General features: G+C 38.0%; 1 protein-coding gene across 2 annotated transcripts in view; it reads left to right on the top strand.

Annotated features, from left to right (window-relative positions):
• The window catches only part of FOCAD (focadhesin), a 305,616-nt gene that overhangs the window by 102,594 nt on the left and 182,306 nt on the right, over positions 1 to 20,716 (top strand). For both annotated transcript variants that reach the window (XM_027549147.1, XM_027549148.1), the window contains one exon: positions 8,619 to 8,876. In XM_027549147.1, the coding sequence (XP_027404948.1) occupies positions 8,619 to 8,876 (258 nt within the window). The remainder of the gene's footprint in view (positions 1 to 8,618; positions 8,877 to 20,716) is intronic.

Genomic DNA, 20,716 nt, shown 5'->3' with positions numbered 1-20,716 from the left:
CACCCTGAGCTGTGAAAGTAGAATCCTAACCACTGGACTGCCAGGGAATTCCCTACCTGTTTCTGAAGTGTTGATAACAATGAAATAAAACACATTTTAACTTCTCTCAGTTTCTAAGAATTAAAAAGTAAAATATCAAAGCAGCCATTCATCTCTTTAAAAGATTAGCATAATCTAATAAACTTCTTGGAGAAGGCAATGGCACCCCACTCCAGTACTCTTGCTTGGAAAATCCCATGGATAGAGGAACCTGGTGGGCTGCAGTCCATGGGGTCGCTAAGAGTCAGACACGACTGAGCGACTTCACTTTCACCTTTCCCTTTCATGCATTGGAGAAGGAAATGGCAACCCACTCCAGTGTTTTGGCCTGGAGAATCCCAGAGACGGGGGAGCCTGGTGGGCTGCCATCTATGGGGTCGCACAGAGTCGGACACAACTGAAGCGACTTAGCAGTAGCAGCAGTAATAAACATCTATTTGTTTATTTATCGTGTAAGAAAAACAGGATCCTTTGTATTAGACTATGACAGGTGATGTTTAAAACCTATTTGTGTTCTCTTAGGTGAAAAACATCAAATACTAGTCGCAACTCTAAAGTCCTTACAATTTTGCTGCCCCTACCCCCAGAAAATGGGGGCAGGTGGTCGTGAGAAGAAAGCACCAGGGTATGAGTCAGGGTCTAGTTAGGAGAGAGAAGCCACACTGATAATTTAAATAAAGAGAAACTTAGTACAGAAGTTATTAACTAGTAAAAGGTGTTTAATTACTGAAAGCAGTAATGAGGCTCTAAGGAATATTGCCATAATAAATGTTGAGAACAGCTTCTACTTCTGAGAGTGAGGCAGGGGACACCCAAAGAATGAACCAAATGGATCTCCGCACTCAAGGCTGAGATCACAGCCTGGTGGGAAGATTGTAGCTATGACCTGCTAGCTGGTGAAGTGTGTGGGGTGTCACAGGCCAGAGCTGGCCCATAGGAAGCTATCTGCTGGAGTCTCTTGCATGCCCCTGGCAGCCAGGGATGGGTGAAATAAAGCAAGAAAGAGACTTAATAGTCAAATTCCTGCAGTTATACAGTAGGGCAAGATTCATCTTTGGAGAACTATTTTAGTCAACAGAAAGATTTAGAGAAAGGATGACTGAGGTAGGATCTGTCATACATTTATTAATTGGTATTTTTGGATAAAGTACTTTGTTCGTACTTAAAGCACTGTGAGCTTTATTACCTTTTAATAAAGCAGTACTAAGTAGGTTTCACTCATTGTCACTTTGAAGTAGTATATAGTAAGCAGAAAGGATTTTGAGTATTTGTCTCTTAAAAAATCAAAATTTATAATATATTGTTGTCCTATTTATAGCTGAAGTTAAGATTTATTGAGCACATGCTCTATTTAAGAAGTTATGTGGATCAACTCTTTTCTCACAATAACTTTGAAATAGTTTTGTTTTGCTGTTTCCACATGTGTGGCCTTGGTTGAAGGCCTAATGGTTGAAGCTCTCCGGGCCCTGGCCAAATAGGCAACAAAGCCCTGCTTCAGTGGTTGTTTATTAAGCACGTCTTATGTTCAGGCTCCATTCTGAGTCCTTTGCCATGTATTAAGTCATTTGATTTTATCCCAAACTCTTTGAAGTAGGTATTATTATTATTGGTCTAATTTTATCCAAGAGTTAACTGAAATATAGAGAAGATAACTTGCCAAGGGTCATGCAGTGAGAGTCTGATTATTTTTTAAAATAGATTTATTGAGATAAAATTCACATACATACATTTTACTCATTTAAAGTTCACAACTCAGTGGCTTTTTGTATGTTTACAGAGTTGTGTATACAATACCACAGTCAATTTTAGAATACTTTTATTACTCCAAAAAAGAAAGTGAAGTGAAGTTGCTCAGTCGTGTCTGACTCTTTTCGACCCCATGGACTGTAGCCCACCAGGCTCATCTGTCCATGGGATTCTCCAGGCAAGAATATTGGAGTGGGTTGCCAATTCCTTCTCCAGGGGATCTTCCCGACCCAGGGATCAAATGCAGGTCTCCCGCATTCCAGGCAGACACTTTATAATATTCCATTGTATGAAGCTACCTCATTTTATTTTTTCATTCATCTATTGAACATTTGGGTTTTAATTTTTTTAAGAAAATTTTGTTTATTGTGAATAATGCTGTTGTGAATACTCCTGTACAAGTTTTTGTGTGGACATAGATTTTCATTTTTTGGGGGTAGATAACCTAGGGAGTGAAATTGCTAGATCATATGGTAACCATGTGTTTGATCATTTGAGGAGCCGTGAGACTTTTCCAAAGGGACTGTATCATTTTACATTCCCATTAGCAGTGTGTGAAGGTGCCAGTTTCTCTATGTACTTGCCAACACTTGTTACTACCTGTCATTTTATTACAACCATACTAGTGGTTGTGATGGGCTTCCTTGGTGGCTCAGATGGTAAAGAATCTGCCTGCAATGCAGGAGACCCAGGTTTGATCCCTGGGTCACGAAGATCCCCTGGAGAAGGGAATGGCAACCCACTCTAGTATTCTTGCATGGCGAATTCCACGGACAGAGCAACTTGATGGGGTGATAAGCCTGATGGGGAGTCCACGGGGTCGCAAAGAGTCAGACATGACTGAGAGACTAACACAGGAGTGGTTATGAAGTGCTATTTCATTGTGGTTTTGATTTGCATTTCCTTGATGATAATCTTACAGTACTCATTTTGTAAGTGAAGAAATAGAAATTATGGAGGTTAATTAACTTCCCCCTCATTACACAGGGAGTGGATGTAGGACTTAGATTCAGGTTTTGTCTGTTTGACAAATAGAGTTTACATTTGCCTACACTCTATTGCTGCCACTTTGATTTTATTAACAGTAATTTATCATCTTTGTGCTGAACTTGGGAGTTAATAACAGTATTTCAGATTTACAGGAAAACAGTAAATCAATAGTAAATTGAAGTAAACCGGTTTCTTAAAAGCTTTTGATTGGAAGTTAATAGGAATTAGATCTTGTGCTTCTATCATTGTCTTCTTAATAACATGGATACAGAGAATGGTTGTCTTTCGGTGATAATTAACCACTACCAAGGCTTTTAACTCTTGATTAGATTCTTTATAGATGTATAGAACAGAAAGTGAAAGTGAAAGTGAAGTCGCTCAGTCCTGTCCGACTCTTTGCGATCCCATGGAATGTAGTCTACCAGGTTTCTCTGTCGATGGGATTTTCCAGGCAAGAGTACTGGAGTGGGTTGCCATTTCCTTCTCCAGGGGATCTTCCTGACCCAGGGATCCAACCCAGGTCGCCTGCATTGCAGGCAGACGCTTTACCCTCTGAGCCACCAGGGAAGCCCTGTATAGAAGAGAAGGACACTCTTATTAAGGCTTTATCTATTCCAGTCTTCTGTTTCTGGTCTGGTGAGTAATTAAATCCCTTTTTGCACAGACCTGTGCTACTTTTAAGTGTCTCTAGGTTTGTTCCACACTCCCTCTCCTGGTCAAATCCTGGCCTCACTTGTTAAGCCTGTTTTAGTCCACATTATTGAAAATTGTTATTCTTTTAAGTTAATGAAAATCCATATTGTTCACCTGCATTCACAATTTCTTTTTCAGTCCTCTTTAGACAAAGAAGTATGAACAGATATTGTTAGTATTCAGTGTACCTGAACATTTTTATTAAAATTTTTAAAAAGTAAAGATTTGCAACTGTTTTACATATGTAGATGTGCAACCATTTCATATTCACTTAAATGTTACTTTTCTATTGTTTCGTCTCTTTTTATTGAGATATAATTCATTTAACATAAGCCTGTCTTTTATCTTTAAACACCTACCTTCTCCTCTAAAACCCAGGGCCTACAGCACTCCACGGGGCCAGGATTTGGTGGCCGGTGCTGAGAGAAAAGCCTTGGTGCACCTTTGCGCTGGGATCATGCCTGTGGCAGCTGTCACTCAGTGGGACAGAGAGACCATTCTGTGATCTCTTAGTCAACGTTGTGCCTTTTTCCTGTGACTCTAACCTCAGGCAAACAGATGAAAAACAGAGCCTAAACCTGGACTAATACTTTAAGCACAGTAGGATTACTTTTCTGTTTTAATATGTTTACTCCGTAATATCACTGCTGCCTAGTCAATTTATGGTTCATGGTGATTTCCAATTATTTTTCTTTTATAATCATATCCAGCAATTGTATTTTTCTCTCCTGAAGATGACAAGGATAATATTTTCCTTTATTTTGCAACTTTAGGCACTGTGCTGGGTGCTTTGTAGATACTCTTTCTTTCTCAACCTCAATAATTTTGGCAGGGAGATAGACATTACTTCCATTTTATAGATGAGGAAAATAAAGCTCAGAGAAATTGTGTAACAATTTTTAATAACTGTCTAATAACTGTCATGGCTGTGCCAAAATCTGGTCTTTTAAATCTGAAGTCCAACGCTGTTTGTCATTAGACTAAAGAACTTGACTCTAGTCTTTAATGAATTTCATTTTCTTGGGAAAAAAAATTCTTAGCGAGACAGGACTATAATAAATAAAGTATTTTTAATACATTGAAATGGTTCAAGAATCATAAATGGTATACAATGAGCAGTCTCTTTCTCACCTTTGATTCTGGTTGTCCAATTTCCACACTCTCAAAATGAAGATGAAGATTAGTAGTTATTAATTTTTTCTGTTTGTCTAAATACTTTTGTGTGTGTGTGCAAGTCCATGTGAGTCTTTAATAACGGGATAGTTATACTCTAGAGATTTTTGATTTGTCTTCAGTTCAGTTGCTCAGCCGTGTCAGACTCTTTGCAACCACATGAATTGCAACACACCAGGCCTCCCTGTCTATCAACAACTCCCAGAGTTCACTCAAACTCACGTCCATTGAATCAGTGATGCCATCCAGCCATCTCATCCTCTGTCATCCCCTTCTCCTCCTGCCCCCAATCCCTCCCAGCATCAGAGTCTTTTCCAATGAGTCAACTCTTCACATGAGGTGGCCAAAGAATTGGAGTTTCAGATTCAGCATCAGTCCTTCCAAAGAACACCCAGGGCTGACCTCCTTTAGAATGGCCTGGTTGGATCTCCTTGCAGTCCAAGGGACTCTCAAGAGTCTTCTCCAACACCACAGTTCGAAAACATCAATTCTTCAGTGCTCAGCTTTCTTCACAGTCCAACTCTCACATCCATACATGACTACTGGGAAAACCATAGCCTTGACTAGACCTTTGTTGGAAAAGTAATGTCTCTGCTTTTGAATATGCTGTCTAAGTTGGTCATAACTTTTCTTCCAAGGAGTAAGCGTCTTTTAATTTCATGGCTGCAGTCACCATCTGCAGTGATTTTGGAGCTCCAAAAAGTAAACTGTGACACTGTTTCCACTGTTTCCCCATCTATTTCCCATGAAGTGATGGGACCAGATGCCATGATCTTCGTTTTCTGAATGTTGAGCTTTAAGCCAACTTTTTCACTCTTCTCTTTCACTTTCATCAAGAGGCTTTTTAGTTCCTCTTCATTTTCTGCCATAAGGGTGGTGTCATCTGCATATCTGAGGTCATTAATATTTCTCCCGGCAATCTTGATTCCAGCTTGTGTTTCTTCCAGTCCAGTGTTTCTCATGATGTACTCTGCATATAAGTTAAATAAACAGGATGACAATATACAGCCTTGACGTACTCCTTTTCCTATTTGGAACCAGTCTGTTGTTTCATGTCCAGTTCTAGCTGTTGCTTCTTGACCTGCATACAGGTTTCTCAAGAGGAAGGTCAGGTGGTCTGGGATTCCCATCTCTTTCAGAATTTTCCACAGTTTATTGTGATCCACACAGTCAAAGCCTTTGGCATAGTCAATAAAGCAGAAGTAGATGTTTTTCTGGAACTCTCTTGCTTTTTCCATGATCCAGTGGATGTTGGCAATTTGATCTCTGGTTCCTCTGCCTTTTCTAAAACCCGCTTGAACATCTGGAAGCTCATGGTTCACATATTGCTGAAGCCTGGCTTGGAGAATTTTGAGCATTACTTTACTAGAGTGTGAGATGAGTGGAATTGTGTGGTAGTTTGAGCATTCTTTGGCATTGCCTTTCTTTGGGATTGGAATGAAAACTGACCTTTTCCAGTCCTGTGACCACTGCTGAGTTTTCCAAATTTGCTGGCATATTGAGTGCAGCACTTTCACAGCATCATCTTTCAGGATTTGAAATAGGTCAACTGGAATTCCATCACCTCCACTAGCTTTGTTCATACTGATGTTTTATAAGGCCCACTTGACTTCACATTCCAGGATGTCTGTCTCTAGGTGAGTGATCACACCATTGTGAGTATCTTGGTCGTGAAGATCTTTTTTGCACAGTTCTTCTGTGTATTCTTGTGAATGTGAAGATCGACATTGTAGGAATCAGGGAACTAAAATGGACTGGAATGGGTGAATTTAACTCATGACCATTATATCTACTACTGCAGGCAGGAATCCCTTAGAAGAAATGCAGTAGCCATCATGGTCAACAAAAGAGTCTGAAATGCAGTACTTGGATGTAATCTCAAAAATGACAGAATGATCTCTGTTCGTTTCCAAGGCAAACCATTCAATATCACAGTAATCCAAGTCTATCCCACAGCCAGTAACACTGAAGAAGCTGATTTGTCTTATCATACTCCAAATATGTGTGTGTGTTTGTACATATTTATGCAAATACAAATATATAGTCCCTATGCTTCTCTTTAAAATAATCTCAGCATTTCAGGCGCACTGTATGTGTCTTGTATTTTTCTGTGTGAGGTCTTTCCATATCAGAAAAGATAAAGCTTCCTCATATGTTTTTATAATGGCATTTATTTTCAGATAAAAGTGATCTTCATTCTTAAGCATATACTTGAAATAACTGAACAGCTATGTCCTCACAAAAACTTTTACAGTAATATTCATAGCAACATTATTTGTCATAGCCAAAAAGTGGGAAAAAACCCAATGTCCATTAATTGATGAATGGATAAACAAAATATATACCCATACAGTGGGATATTATTTGATAATGAAAAGAAATGAAGCATTGATAGATACCAGTCAACCAGAACATGGATGAACCTTGAAAAAGTTTTATTTTATGTGAAATAAAAGAAGCTAGTTACTAAAGACCACATATTCTGTGGTTCCTATTATATGAAATAGCCAAAATAAAAGATTAATGGTTGCCAGGGCTTGGGGATCAGAGGGAATAAAGAAGGACTTTTAATGGACATTGGAGAAGGAAATGGCAACTCACTCCAGTATTCTTGTCTGGAGAATCCGATGGACAGAGGAGCCTGATGGCTACAGTCCATGGGGTCACAGGCAGACATGACTTAGTGACTTACACTTTAATGGGCATGGAGTTTCCTTTTGGGGTGAAGAAAAATGTTCTAAATTTAGCTGGTGATGATGGTTATACAACTTTATGAATTACTAGAATCCTCTGAGCTATTAACTTTAAAAGCCTGGATTTAATGATATGTGAATTATATCTCAATAAAGCTGTTATTAAAAAGTTTTGTAAGGCTTAACTTTTACTTCTCATCCTTTCAGTTGTTACCCTTATCCATGTAAGTGAGTCTCTAATAATTGGACAGTGATACTCTAGAGATTTCTAATTTGTCTCGTTACACTCTAAATGAATTATTTTTTGAGCAGGCAATATCTAATTCCTCTTTAGTGTCTGTGGCTTCTTCTGGGGTATTTGGGCACACCACTCACAATGGCAGAATTCTATCCAGTCTCTGACCCTGACTATACCACTTGACTTCCACAAGGAGCCATTGCTCAGATTGACTTAAGCATAACGTCTTCTTTGGGTATCATTTCAATTTAGAGCTGTCAGGCTGCTGCTTCTTGCAGGAGTTATCCACAAACTATTAATGAATTTCCAGACTCCAGCTGAACCAGCTCTGTTCCTATCAACATACTATTACAAAAATGAATTGTCCTCAGTCCAAATCTGCCATCTGCCCCAAGTTGCCTCTTACTGGGGCTTGGGGATGGGCAAATACAGTGTTGTTGCTGTTGTTTTTTCCATATCCGTTCTCACTGGTAAATACCTCTTACATAGTAATGGCTTTTTCCAAACTCTGTTGCCTCTGGATTTTGTATATTGACCCCGCCCCCTCTTTTTTTCTCTGCCTTGCTTGCTCACTCAGTTGTGTCCAAGTCTTTGTGGCCCCATGGACTGTAGCCCACCAAGCTCTTCTGCCCATGGAATTTTCCAGGCAAGAACACTGGAATGGGTTGTCATTTCCTACTCCAGGAAATCTTCCCAACCCAGGGATTGAACCTGTGTCTGTTGCATTTCCTGCATTGGCAGGCAGGTTCTTTACCACTAGCACTGCCTGGGAAGCCCCAACAGGGAGCGAATGGTAAACATGAGGAAGTTTTTTAATAGAACTGTTCTAGGGTTTCCATCTGGCAACTCTTTTCTTTTTGTGTAATCCTGTTAGCTCAGATATATGCAGAGAGGTTTGGGTCAGGGACTGAAAATTTTGTATTCATTTTGTTGAAAGGATCGATTTCTTCTATTTCTTGAAATATAAAGAATGAATGAACGTCAGAAATATATTTCTGACAGATTTATCTCATTTATTCATACTTTTTTGTGTGTTTATTTTTCAGCTCTCCTACAAGCTTGCGTTCCCCATAACCAGCATGTATGGTTCAATATTTACAGCCTGGAGGATCCTTGAAGTAATGAGAGAAGAGTCTGCGGCAAGTGACTGGTTGGCTTCCGTGGAGTCATTGCTCCCTATAACCACAGTGATCCCTGCTCATGTTTTTCTTCTGCTGGCTTACCTCCTTGTTGAAGATAAGGGACGAAATCTTCACCAGATACTGAAGGTCACTACAGAATTAGCCCAAGCCGATTCCTCTCAGGTAAAGCAAGAAAATAATAGAACAGTAATGAGGGAAAAGCTTGATGTTGGAATCGAAGATTATTCTTTCTTTGTGGATGATTTTTATCAGTTTTAAAGTACAGGCTTCTTTTTTCTTTGCTATCTTTATTTTTCCAATTTTTTCCCCTCCTTCCTCTGAGTTGATGTATATTTAATGAGGCGAATATTTTCTTTAATGAAAGCACTTCAAGTGAGAATCTACACAGGATGCTAATCTGCTGTTTTTGTTATTGGTGGATTTGCTAATTTTTTTTAACATTTTCATTAACTCTTGCACCCTATTCCAAGATGCATGGCCCTTGGTTCTAATATCAATCTTTTAAGGTGGAAAAATTAATTAATTCAGAATAAATGTGCCTATATAATAGGCATTAATCTCTTTTTAACTTCTTGGAATTTAATCGTATTTTTATTCAGTCATTTAATAAGCAAAAAAAATACTGGGTCCTTGCTATATATAGTACTGATCAACATGCTGGGATGTGAAGACAAGTCATTTTTTCTATCTGTACAGTTCTTGGAGTATAATAAAGACGTCAGACATTATTAATAAAGTCCCTCCTCCCCTTTTAATGAACCATATATTTAGCATAGGCATCTGTAGTTTTTTTCCGTTGGGTAGAGTGTCTAAAATGTATTTCCTATGAAGGGAAGGATTTCATAACCAAGTCGGTATAGTGTTTTTATTATCTTCTTTATCTTAGTGCCTGTGCTTGTATTCCTTTTTAAGCACGGTATGGAAAAAGTCCATCTCTTTAAGGAAAGTTATATGTTCCTTTTGGAACACAATTTGATAGTAAAGGTGGGATAAGTGTGTTTCTTTAAGATGTGAAATTAGTGCATGGGGAATTCTTTTTTGTCCCCAACTTGTCGCACTAATTCCCTTTTGTCAAGTAAACAACTGCTGATATGTAACAGAAGTTTCCCCTCTGACTAGACCTTTTCTGGTCTGATTCTGCAAGTGGATCCATAATGTACTCAAAGCACCTTTGTCTTATGGTGTATGAGTAATGCGAGTCATTTCAGCCTGCTTCCTACTTTCTCTCTCCCTTCACCTTCTGTAACAATCCTGGTTCTCCTGGGTGCTTTTTTCACTGTTGACACCTTGTCGGATGATCTCTTTAGGATAGTATATGCCTGGAGATCATCTGAGGAAGTCATTCAGTAGGTTACCTGACCTATGTTTGCCACTGGTATAAAACATATGTCATATCAATATGTGTATTGATACTCAGGAAATACATTTAGTCTTTGAAGTTTTAGTGTGATCCAGTATTCTTATAAATATTTTTCATGTGTGCCATGAAATGGAAATGGTTAGGAAGCACTGGAGTGACCATCCAGGTTTATTTATTTATTCAATAAATGTCCTTTAAGAAGCAGTGCTATTAATATAAATTAAAGTAAATATAATGCTTCTGTTGATAATTTCTCAGAAGTTTTGAAAGAAATGAGAAAAAAAAAGTGTAATTTTGCTTGTTAAGGTGATTGGTGAGGTAAAATGTTTAAATATAGTTACCCAAATTCATGCAGCAGCAAAGGCAATGTAATTAATTAATAAGAATTTACAAGTGGAGTTAAAGTCTTTTGAAAAGTATAAAAGAAGACTAGAAGTGGGAGATCATGTTCTTTTCTTCACTTTTCATTATGAAGTAACCATATCGTATCATTTCTCTGGCCTTTAAATAGAAGGAAAAGCAGCCAAAAGGATAAGAATGAGTATTTTGAAAAAGCATGGGTGTACCTAAGGCTGATTCTTGTTGATATATGACAGAAAACCACAAATACTGTAAAGCAATTACCCTTCAATTAAAAAAACAACCCCCCCCCCCACACACACAAAAAGAATGAAAAAGAAAAAGCAAGTTCTCTAATTGTGAATAACTCCTTGAACTAGATTCAAATAGATGCGTTAAGGGTCACGATCTCTTATTGGAGGAGTATTTTCTATTTCTTTCGTCAAGTTGACATGACTACATGACATGTATTCTTATTTCATGTGTGTTTGACCTTTCTTACTTTATAAAAAGATAGTGTTGTATTTTAGCAATCATTGGCTCAAATTCATGGGGGAGTAGATAAATACTAAAGAAAAGTCTTAGCCTACTAGTAAGCAGATGCTAAGTTAATAGGTAGGTAAAAGTAGGAATTTAAAGGCTATCTTCTACCTCTATATGGGCTTTCTTGGTGGCTCAGATGGTAGAGAATCTGCCTGCAATGCAGGAGACCTGGATTTGAGCTCTTGGTCAGGAGCTCCCCTGGAGAAAGGATAACCTCTATGTAGAATTTACTGGCATGCAGTATGCTTATCTAAGTACTGTGTTTGTGTAACACCATAATTTATTGTAGGAATCCTACTGTAAAATCTTGTGAAAGAAAATCTTTGAAAAGTTTGAAAGATATGCCAGGTTTGAAGTATGTTTGGTATGATGGTTATTATTTATTATAAGAGACTAATAGAAATTATTTTTGATAGTACTTATCAATGGAAATTATCAATATCAACTAATAATTTTAGAGTTAATAATGATGAGAAAATATATCTTTTTAAAAGTGTAATTTTTTAAACTTAGATTTATTAAGGAAAAATTTACATACATTAAATTCACTTTTTAAAATTACAGTTTGGTGAGTTCTGACAGTTATACACAATCACATAATCACCACCATAATCAAATAGAACATTTCTGTTTGAATCAGTCCAAAAAGTTATTTGTTTTATGCATGAGTATTCAATGATTTCAGCAGCATTTGTTGAAAAAACTATCTTTTTTTCCATTGAGTTACCTTTTGTTGAAAATCAAGTGTTCACATCTTTGTTGAAAATCAAGTGTTCATTTAATATCATATCTAGATTGTCTCACTTTTGGTAATGTTAAGAGTGATCAGTGCATTCACATTCTATAAGCCTGATTCTCATAGTTCCTTATTAATTAGTCACCTAATGATTTTATTTTATTTTTAAATTAATTTATTTTAATTGGAAGATAATTACTTTACAATATTGTGATGGTTTTTACCATATATCAACATGAGTCAGCCACAGGTGCACATGTGTGCCCCCATCCTGAACCCCCTTCCCACATCCCTCCCCACCCCATCTCTCTGGATTGTCCCAGAGCACGGGCTTTGAGTTCCCTGCTTCATGCATCGAACTTGCACTGGTCATCTATAAAAAAGTGATTATTATTCTTATCATGCACATTGATGGATCGCCTTCCCCCCTGAGTTTTCATCCTCCATCCCTCCTCACCTGGTTCCCCTGTGGCATGCATTTTCCATTGGGTTTAATACATTTAGGGCTGTGGAAGTCTAATGGAGCTAGATGGTCTGAAGGAAACTTGGCCTTTTGAGTACCATTTTAGTTAACTAGATACAGATGATGGTGTTAAAATAACTAGATAGTTACTCGAGGCCACGGCAATAAATCAACACTTGAAAAAAAGAGTAAGAAATGTTTTCCCCCCATGTCTAGAGATGCTGTCAGCAGTTACTAATAATCCGTATAGTTCTCTTACCCAGACATCATGAGACTTAATGTGCAGAAGATATAAGCTCAGGCCAGGTGGTGCTCAGTAAAATTAAGTGCCTTTTATATTCTTGGAAGGAATATCTTAGAGTGTTCTGGGGAAAGATCCAAGAATAAGCATTCTGTGTGAATTCCCATGAAGGTCTTGAAAGTTTTAAACACATTGATTTAGTTTAAAGGAAGATTTTCATATCATAGCCTGTGCTTATAATATATGGGAATGCCATCTAATTCCTAAATTAGTGTTTTTTCTGGAAATTGCAGTTGATAGATTCATGTACTTTTTGGTTATGTTTCTGTAACAGTTCCTGCCTTTCTGGTACTGTGAGTAATTTTGTTTCGCCACAATTTGATGTAAATCATTCAGTCTGCCCTAAGAGATGCCTGAATGACAATTGAAACATATGGCTTCATGGCTCATAAACAGTAATGTCCAGTTGGCCTTATTCTTTCTTCTTCAGAAAGCTATTTCCTGCCTCTGTGATTTGTCCAGATCTGGTCATATCTAGTTTGAAATCAGTGGTGTGAATATAAACACAATCTCTAATCAAGAGATGATGTGGACCCTAGGCCTAAATGGGGACATTTTATGAACTTTAATTTTATAGTATTTAAAAAAAATTTATTGGGGTATAGTTGATTTACAATATTATGTTTCAGTGTAGATCAAAATGAATCTTTTATATATATCCACTCTTTGTTAGATTTTTTTTTTATGAAAATACGCCTTAGGGAGTATTCAGTAGAGTTTCCTGTGCTATACAGTAGGTCCTTATTATTAGTTATCTACTTTATATATAGTAATGTGCATATGCCAATTCCAATCTTCCAATTTATCATCCTACTTCTTCTATGGGCTTCCCTGGTGGCTCTGATGGTAAAAAATCCACCTGCAATGCAGGAGACCTGAGTTCGATCCCTGGGTTGGGACGATCCCCTGGAGGAGGGCATGGCAACACACTCGAGTATTCTTGCCTGGAGAATCCCCATGGACAGAGGAGCCTGGCAGGCTACAGTCCATGGGATTGCAAGGACTCAGACACAACTGAGTGACTAAGCACAGCACCCTTACCCCCAGTAAACATGTTTATTTTCTACATCTGTAACTCTGTTTCTGTTTTGTAGATGAGTTCATTTGTATCCTTTTTTTTTTTTTTTTTAATTTCACATATAAGCAGTATCTTGTGATATTTTTCTTTCTCTGTCTGACTTGCTTCATTCAATATGACAGTCTCTAGGTCCATACACCGGAGAAGGCAATGGCAACCCACTCCGATACTCTTGCCTGGAGAATCCCATGGACGGGGGAGCCTGGTGGGCTGCAGTCCATGGGATCGCACAGAGTCGGACATGACTGAGTGACTTAGCAGCAGCAGCAGGTCCATACATGTTACTGCAAATGAAGTATTTCATTCTTTTTTTTTTTTTTGCAGCTGACTATATTCCATTGTATATATGAACCACATCTTCTTTATCTGTTCTTCTGTTGATGGACATTAAAGTCACTCCTATGTCCTCTATATTGTAAATGGTACTGCAGTGAACATTAGGGTGCATGCATCTTTTAAAAATTGTTTATTTTATTTTTTTAACTACACTGACTAGGACTCCAGTACAGTCTCAAATAGAATTGATAATAGCACATTTTTTAAATTGCTTGTCTTATTATAGGTTATTTCAATAAATGTGTTGATCATAATATTTTTTTAGAGTATAATTACAGTGTTACGTTGGTTTCTGCCATACAACATCGTGAATCAGTCATAACTATATACATAAATATCCCCTCCCTCTTGAGCCTCCCTCCAAGCCCCGCCCCATCCCATCCTGCCCCTCTAGGTTGTCACAGAGGGCCAGGTTGGGCTCCCTGTGTTATATAGCAGCTTTCCACTAGCTTCATGTCCTGACTATTGTAAATAGTGCTGCAGCGAACATTGGGATAATGTGTCGTTTTTGAATTGTGGTTTCCTCAGGGAATATGCCCAGTAGTGGGATTGCTGGATCATATGGTAGCTCTATTTTTAGTTTTTTAAGGTGCCTCCATACTGCTCTGCATAGTGGCTGTACCAGTTTACATTTTCACCAAACGATGGGTGGCTTCCTTTCTCCACACCCTCTCCAACACTTATTTCTTTGTAGATTTTTGATGATGGCTGTTCTGACCAGTGATCTGTACTGTGTGCCTCTTAATCATACTTGATGGAGGGTGGGATGACTTGAGAGAATAGCATTGAAACATGTACGTTACCATATGTAAACTAGATGGCCAGTGCAAGTTTGATGCTTGAAGCTGGGCTCCCAAAGCTGGCCCTCTTGGAGAAACCAGAGGGATAGGGTGGGGAGAGAGGTGAGAGGGGGTTTCAGACCTTTTCTTCCTCTCTTCCTAACTCTCCTTCCCATTTTGAATTTTATGTTTATTTCTTTGCCAACTCTGACTGACGTTGATTTCCAGTAATACCCACCCATATTCCTTCTGGCAGCTTCAAATAAACTTCTCTCTCTCTGTGTCTGCCTGGGGTTCACCCTCACCCCCAATTTCTCACAATGCTCCTCTGGCCCCTTGAGAAGAAAGGGATATTGCTCACCTCTTAAAACCTTCTCTAATATCTATTAGCTTAGTTAAATTATATTAACTGTATCATTGGCTAATTAGTATAATATTTGTTATAATTATGTAGTGATATACTATATGAAATATATAATTATCACATTAGTTATATCATTGACTATACAGTACAATACAGCTTCCCTGTAACTATTAGAATTGAGATTTCTCTACCCAAAGCATTACAGCCTAAAGAATAATAGAAGTGTTGGAAGAAGCTACTTTTTACATAGATGTGTGATTCAACAAAAGCCTCCTATAGGTTATTAGATACTCAATAGTATGTCTTAATAAATAGATGTAAGAGAACACCTGACAATAGATTATATTCTCTTTTGGAATCCAGGCTGCTTGCTAGCAGTTTTAAAACATGAGAAAATGTGTTTTCTTTCTATGTTTCTACTTATATTGTTAAGCATTTATGGCAAGACTAAATACTTAGACATCTGAATGGAGCATTAATCATGAAGATGAATAACTTTTAGATAGGCTGAGATGGTTTAAAGTAAAATCGTACAGTAGCTTAGTGTTTCACCTTCAGTGGAAGAACTCCAACTGCTACATGTAGGGCATAATAATTTCTTCTTGTTTATAAAATGAAATATGCCAAAGAAGAAAAATTTATAAACTTTGGCTTTAGAGAACCAAAGATCTCCTCCTTACCTTCCTTCACTGAGGAACTTAACAAATTTTTTGTGAAACCCAATGCCTCTCAAACCCTTGGTACTTGCATGCTTTTCTCTTGTTTGTAAGTGGGGATAGAGTTGTGTTTTTTTGGTTTGTTTGTTTCTTTCTTATTTTGGTTTTGCTTGCATTTACAACTCTGAGGACTTTTGCTTTCTTTTTACCTTTTGATTGTTAAGTCTAAAGGTCTTGATGAAACAATTACAACCTTTGATAATTTTATTTTATCCTTTGTAATGTTTTCAGGGCTTTTTTTGTTGTTGTTTTTGACAGCGTACCCATGCTTGAGCCATTTAAATCACTTATGAGGGCAGGTTCATGGCCCAGGACGTGCTGGTCTTTTAGAAGTCATAGATTATCAAATAGTAAAAAGTTGACTTTCAGGGCAGAATCCTGTGATGGTTCTACTCTGGGTCACTAGCCATATTTTAACATGGAAAATGAATAGGAAATGTGTGAAGTTTAATGGTCTGTAAGTTACTGCTGTGAGAAAAGGAGAAAGTATATTCTATAAAGGAACTTGCACAAAGAGTCTTTGGACACATTGCATTCTGTTCTGTTGTCACCGAGTTCTATGAATTGCTGCCCCCCTGAAGTCAGCCTGCTTCCTGTGTTCTTCACACCAGCAAAAAGAAGCCAGAGTGTACAGTACTTTTAATAAAGAGCTTTCCAGATAAGAAATGCTGTACTACTATTCCCTTGTAGCCTTGGTATCGATTATGCCTAGAGCAAAATTGGGATGAGCCTGTCAGCATGAGACAATTAGACAAAGAGAAACACAGATGAAAATACAAGCTCAAGTATCTACTCCATCCTGTGGCAATATGTTTATTTATTCTTTATAAACCCCACATAGATATCTGTAGAATGAAATGTTTTAACTGGCATTTAAATTTTTAAATATTTTTCAGTTTTTTTTTTGCATGAAGCCTAGAGTTTATACTCAGGAAAGCAGTCCTGTGTCAATTTCTTACCTTTCCTGAGTTCCTGAGTGCTCATAGTAGGCTGAGTGTCTTCTAAGAAGACTACGGAGTATGAATTGCTTAAAATTCTCACTGATAGAATTGTTGTGATTTTTCAGTTTAACCCTATGTCACTGTGACACTCACTGGCTTACTAATAGACTGAAACAAAGGCCATTTGTCTTGTTGTGTCACTGAACAGTGAGTAACAGAAAGGATGTGGGTGGAATTTGATGAACATGGGGCCTAGAACTGCATTTGTAACAGCAGAGTCTGTCTGCTCCGAGTTGACTATTAGTTAGCAGTAGCTTTGTATTCTGCTTTAAACCTGCTTGGAATGGGCTTCTGGTGTTGGCGAAGGACTCAGAGGGTAGCAGATTTTGTGGTAACTTTGAATTTCGTAACAAACATGCGGAATTCTTCTAAAGGGGGAAATACATGAAGCCCACCACTGCCAGAATATATTTTTTCCTATTTAGTCAGAGCGCAGGGGGAAGAAGAAGGTATTGGTCTCCTGCCTACTTGTATTGTGACCAGACACCTCAGGGTGAAGCTGTCAGGAGGCATCTCCTACCATTTATTCTTCGGCCTTTCAGTAGTCAGCCCTTCATGTGCCTACTGGCCATCTGTATGACTTCTTTAGAGAAATGACCTTTTAGTGAACAAAAATGTAAGTTGTATTTCCTTTATTTTGAAAACTAACTTTTACAAAATGTTGAGAAAAATCACACCTTAACTTTTAAGTTTGAAGTATTTAAAAGGTTTAATAAGATATGCTGTTCATTTAAGAGCTTGAAAGGGCATTAAAGAATCATTTAGTAAGTAGTCATGAAGAAGCTCTTTGGGGCACACACTTTAATTGGAACTTGAGATACAAAGATAATTATTGGTGGATTCACAGTACATAGGGAAGATGGACAGTATACAGTTAGAATATTCTGTGATACATGCTATGATGCAGAGAAGCCTACAGTGTTGTAAAGGCCCAGAAAGCAGTGGCTAAGTCATAATAGGATACCTGAAATAGGTGATTCATGAGCTGTTGCTGAACAAGTCCAAGTTAAACAAACATCTTTGAAATTATAGAGTCTTATTGCCTGTTTCTATTACAAATGAAGTGCTACTTTTTATATATGACACTTATGTGATCCTTTTTGAGTGCCCCTGTTGGGCAAAAGGTGGGAATAAATAAGTTTTTGGAGGTACTGGAGTTTTTTATGTGGTGAACCATAGGTTCATTAGCAGTACCTTTCTACTTTAGATTTAGTTTTCTTGTTGGGAAGTGAAAGAAAGCCGTTGATACTTCATCACAATCATAGCTACTCTCTGATAGCTGTAATTGAGATGATGGGCCATGATTTGCTGGGTTTAGTGGGAAGTTTACTTCAAAATTAGTAAAGTTAAACAACTATGTGAGCTCCGTCACTGCAAGTCTTGAGACTTAACGCTATTCCTTTGTCTTTTCAGCATACTGGGGTTCTACCGTACTAGTGACAGTTATGAGCTTTTCATAATAGACAATACAGTGGACATCTTGGCAAGTTTTTAGAGTAGTTGATATACTGAAATTGGACATTCTAAAGTCAGTTTACTTCAAATGGGTTAGAGTAGTTGATGTACTGAAATTGGGCATTCTAAAGTCAGTGTACTTCAAATGGGTTAGATGTGGTTACATATTCAGTGGAGCCAGACAGACAGTTAAGAAGTGGGATCACTTCTACATGTCAGGCTCCTGGTGTATTGATTGGACTTTTGGAGGCCACGTGTCTTGCCACGCTAGTTTATGAACACTGTTGTGGTAGTGGATGACATCTGCATTCAAGAGAATTTGTGTATTTCTTTTCTCAATCTAAAGAAAGCCAACATACAAAAAATATGTAACCTGAACTTGTCATATCACAAACAGCATTAAAGATAAATAAGGACAAGTTAACTACCCTGAAATGTCCTATAGTTATCGTCAAAGGAAATTTTCAGTGAATCACAATTAGATTTGGAATTCATAAAAGGAATTCCTCAAGAGAACCTGTGCCTCCCTTGTTTTGCCTCCTAGTAACCTTGCCCAATTGCTGGGTTTGACCCTTGTTTTGTTGCCTCATTGAATTAATACACAAATTAATATACAAATGTATTAGATGTATATGCCCACCATCCTAGAAACAATAAACTCTTTTCCAATATTTGCATGTGTTTTCCAGACTAATTGAGGAAACAGTGTGGAGTCCAGGGACAGGATTTAGGTTAGATTACAGTAAAATCTTATTAAATGAAATCCTATTAATTTAGTGTTCAGGGTAATTTTATATAGGCTGAGTTAAAACATAAGCTGATGTTGATGTTATTGTTTTTAGGCAGTTTGAGCTTGCTCATTTGCATTAGTACAATGAATGTGCCAGTTTAAAATGATCAAATTAGCTATTCATTAAGACCCATCAGCAGGGACTGGTACTTGGCAACACTTGGCTAATTAGTTTGTTAGAGTATATATGTGACAGTAATCGAATTTTATTTCCTTAACATTTTTCTCTAATCCAGTCTTGTCTACCTTCATTGTTTCTCTTAGTCTGAGTTATTAGTGATAATTATACTGGTGGCATTTTACGGTACTTATGTGTATTTAGTTGTCAAATTGTATTCAAGCTTTAATGGTGCAACTTGATCTGCATTAACTGGAATTATCATGGAATTATCATTTAGCTTGAAATACTGTAGATATCTTGCTTTTATTAGGTCCCATTTTATTTATCAAGCATTTTCAAGGCACTGGTTTAATCATTCAACATGTATATATTACATACCCTCCACATGGCAAGTTCAGGTGATACTAAGATGAAAGGACACGGTCTTAGTTTCCAGGAATCATAGATCCCAGTCTGTTGCCAGAGGTATTAAAAATTACTTTTCAGTACAAGGTGGTGATTGCCATTGTGTAGGTAGATAAATGTCTCTGGAACATATAGGAAGAGGTCCATGGGTTTCCCTGATGTGGGGGACTGGAAAGGCGTTCTGGCAGGATGGGAGAGCATATGCAAAGACACAGATCTGTGGCAGGCGACAGTGGGCTAACAAGACTGCAAGTATTAACTGTACCGTATTAAACTAGGATATATAGGGTGAGGAAAGTTGATCCTGGAGTGGTACTGGACAGTTATTTGGAAGGAAGATCCTGAAGAGCCTTGCAGTCAAGCTGGAGATGAGAATTTATCTAAAGTATTGAAATAATGAGACATAGAGGAGATAAAGTTATAGAACAGAATGTTAGAATTTTCGGTAGGGACCTTGAGATACCAAAGTGAGTTTTAATACAGAATACCCTCTAGAATTTGAACAGTAGTAGGAATAAAACTCAAGGCTGGAGTACTATTACAATTTTTAACCTGTTACTCATATCAAGGGTCTAGAAGTTAGGAAATGAAAGGTTAGGTGAAGAAAAGGGGGAGGATTCTTGACAAAAGTTGCTGGAGTCTGCTGAGTCCTACAAGGGCCAGCCCCTTATCTCAAGCCTGGTGACAGAGATTGCAATGAAACTCCATACCCCCCATCCAGCTTGACGTGGACCCCTTGCAGCTGGGGTGGGCAGACATTTGCGATGAGTGGATGTCTACCTCCCCACCCAAATCTAATGGAAAGTGATGGGCTGGCTGGCTGCTGGTATAGTGGAAACAAAAGAAAGAGTACCACCATGCAGGAATTGACTTGTGTGCCTAGAATTTATTCAAAGCAAAAGATATGTTAGTGTTTCCTATGGATAAAATGTGGGCAGCAGGGGCAAGGGAAGTATAGTGGAATTGTCTCAGCTCATTTTAGAGTTTGCTTAAGGGGCATATGGACTTCTCTGGTGGTTTAGCGGTAAAAGAATTCACCTGTAATGCAGAAGCCATAGGAGATGTGGGTTCGATCCCTGGGTTGGGAAGATCGCTTGGGGGAGGGCATGACAATCCACTCCAGTATTCTTGCCTAGAGAATCCCATGGATATAAGAGCCTGATGGGCTACAGTTCATAGGGTGGCAAAGAGTCAGACACGACCGAAGCAACTTAG

The sequence above is a fragment of the Bos indicus x Bos taurus genome, chromosome 8, assembly GCF_003369695.1.
Source record: "Bos indicus x Bos taurus breed Angus x Brahman F1 hybrid chromosome 8, Bos_hybrid_MaternalHap_v2.0, whole genome shotgun sequence".
In the NCBI taxonomy this organism is placed as follows: domain Eukaryota; kingdom Metazoa; phylum Chordata; class Mammalia; order Artiodactyla; family Bovidae; genus Bos; species Bos indicus x Bos taurus.
Note: the sequence above shows the minus strand (reverse complement) of the source record. Positions and strands in the feature narration are given on the sequence as shown.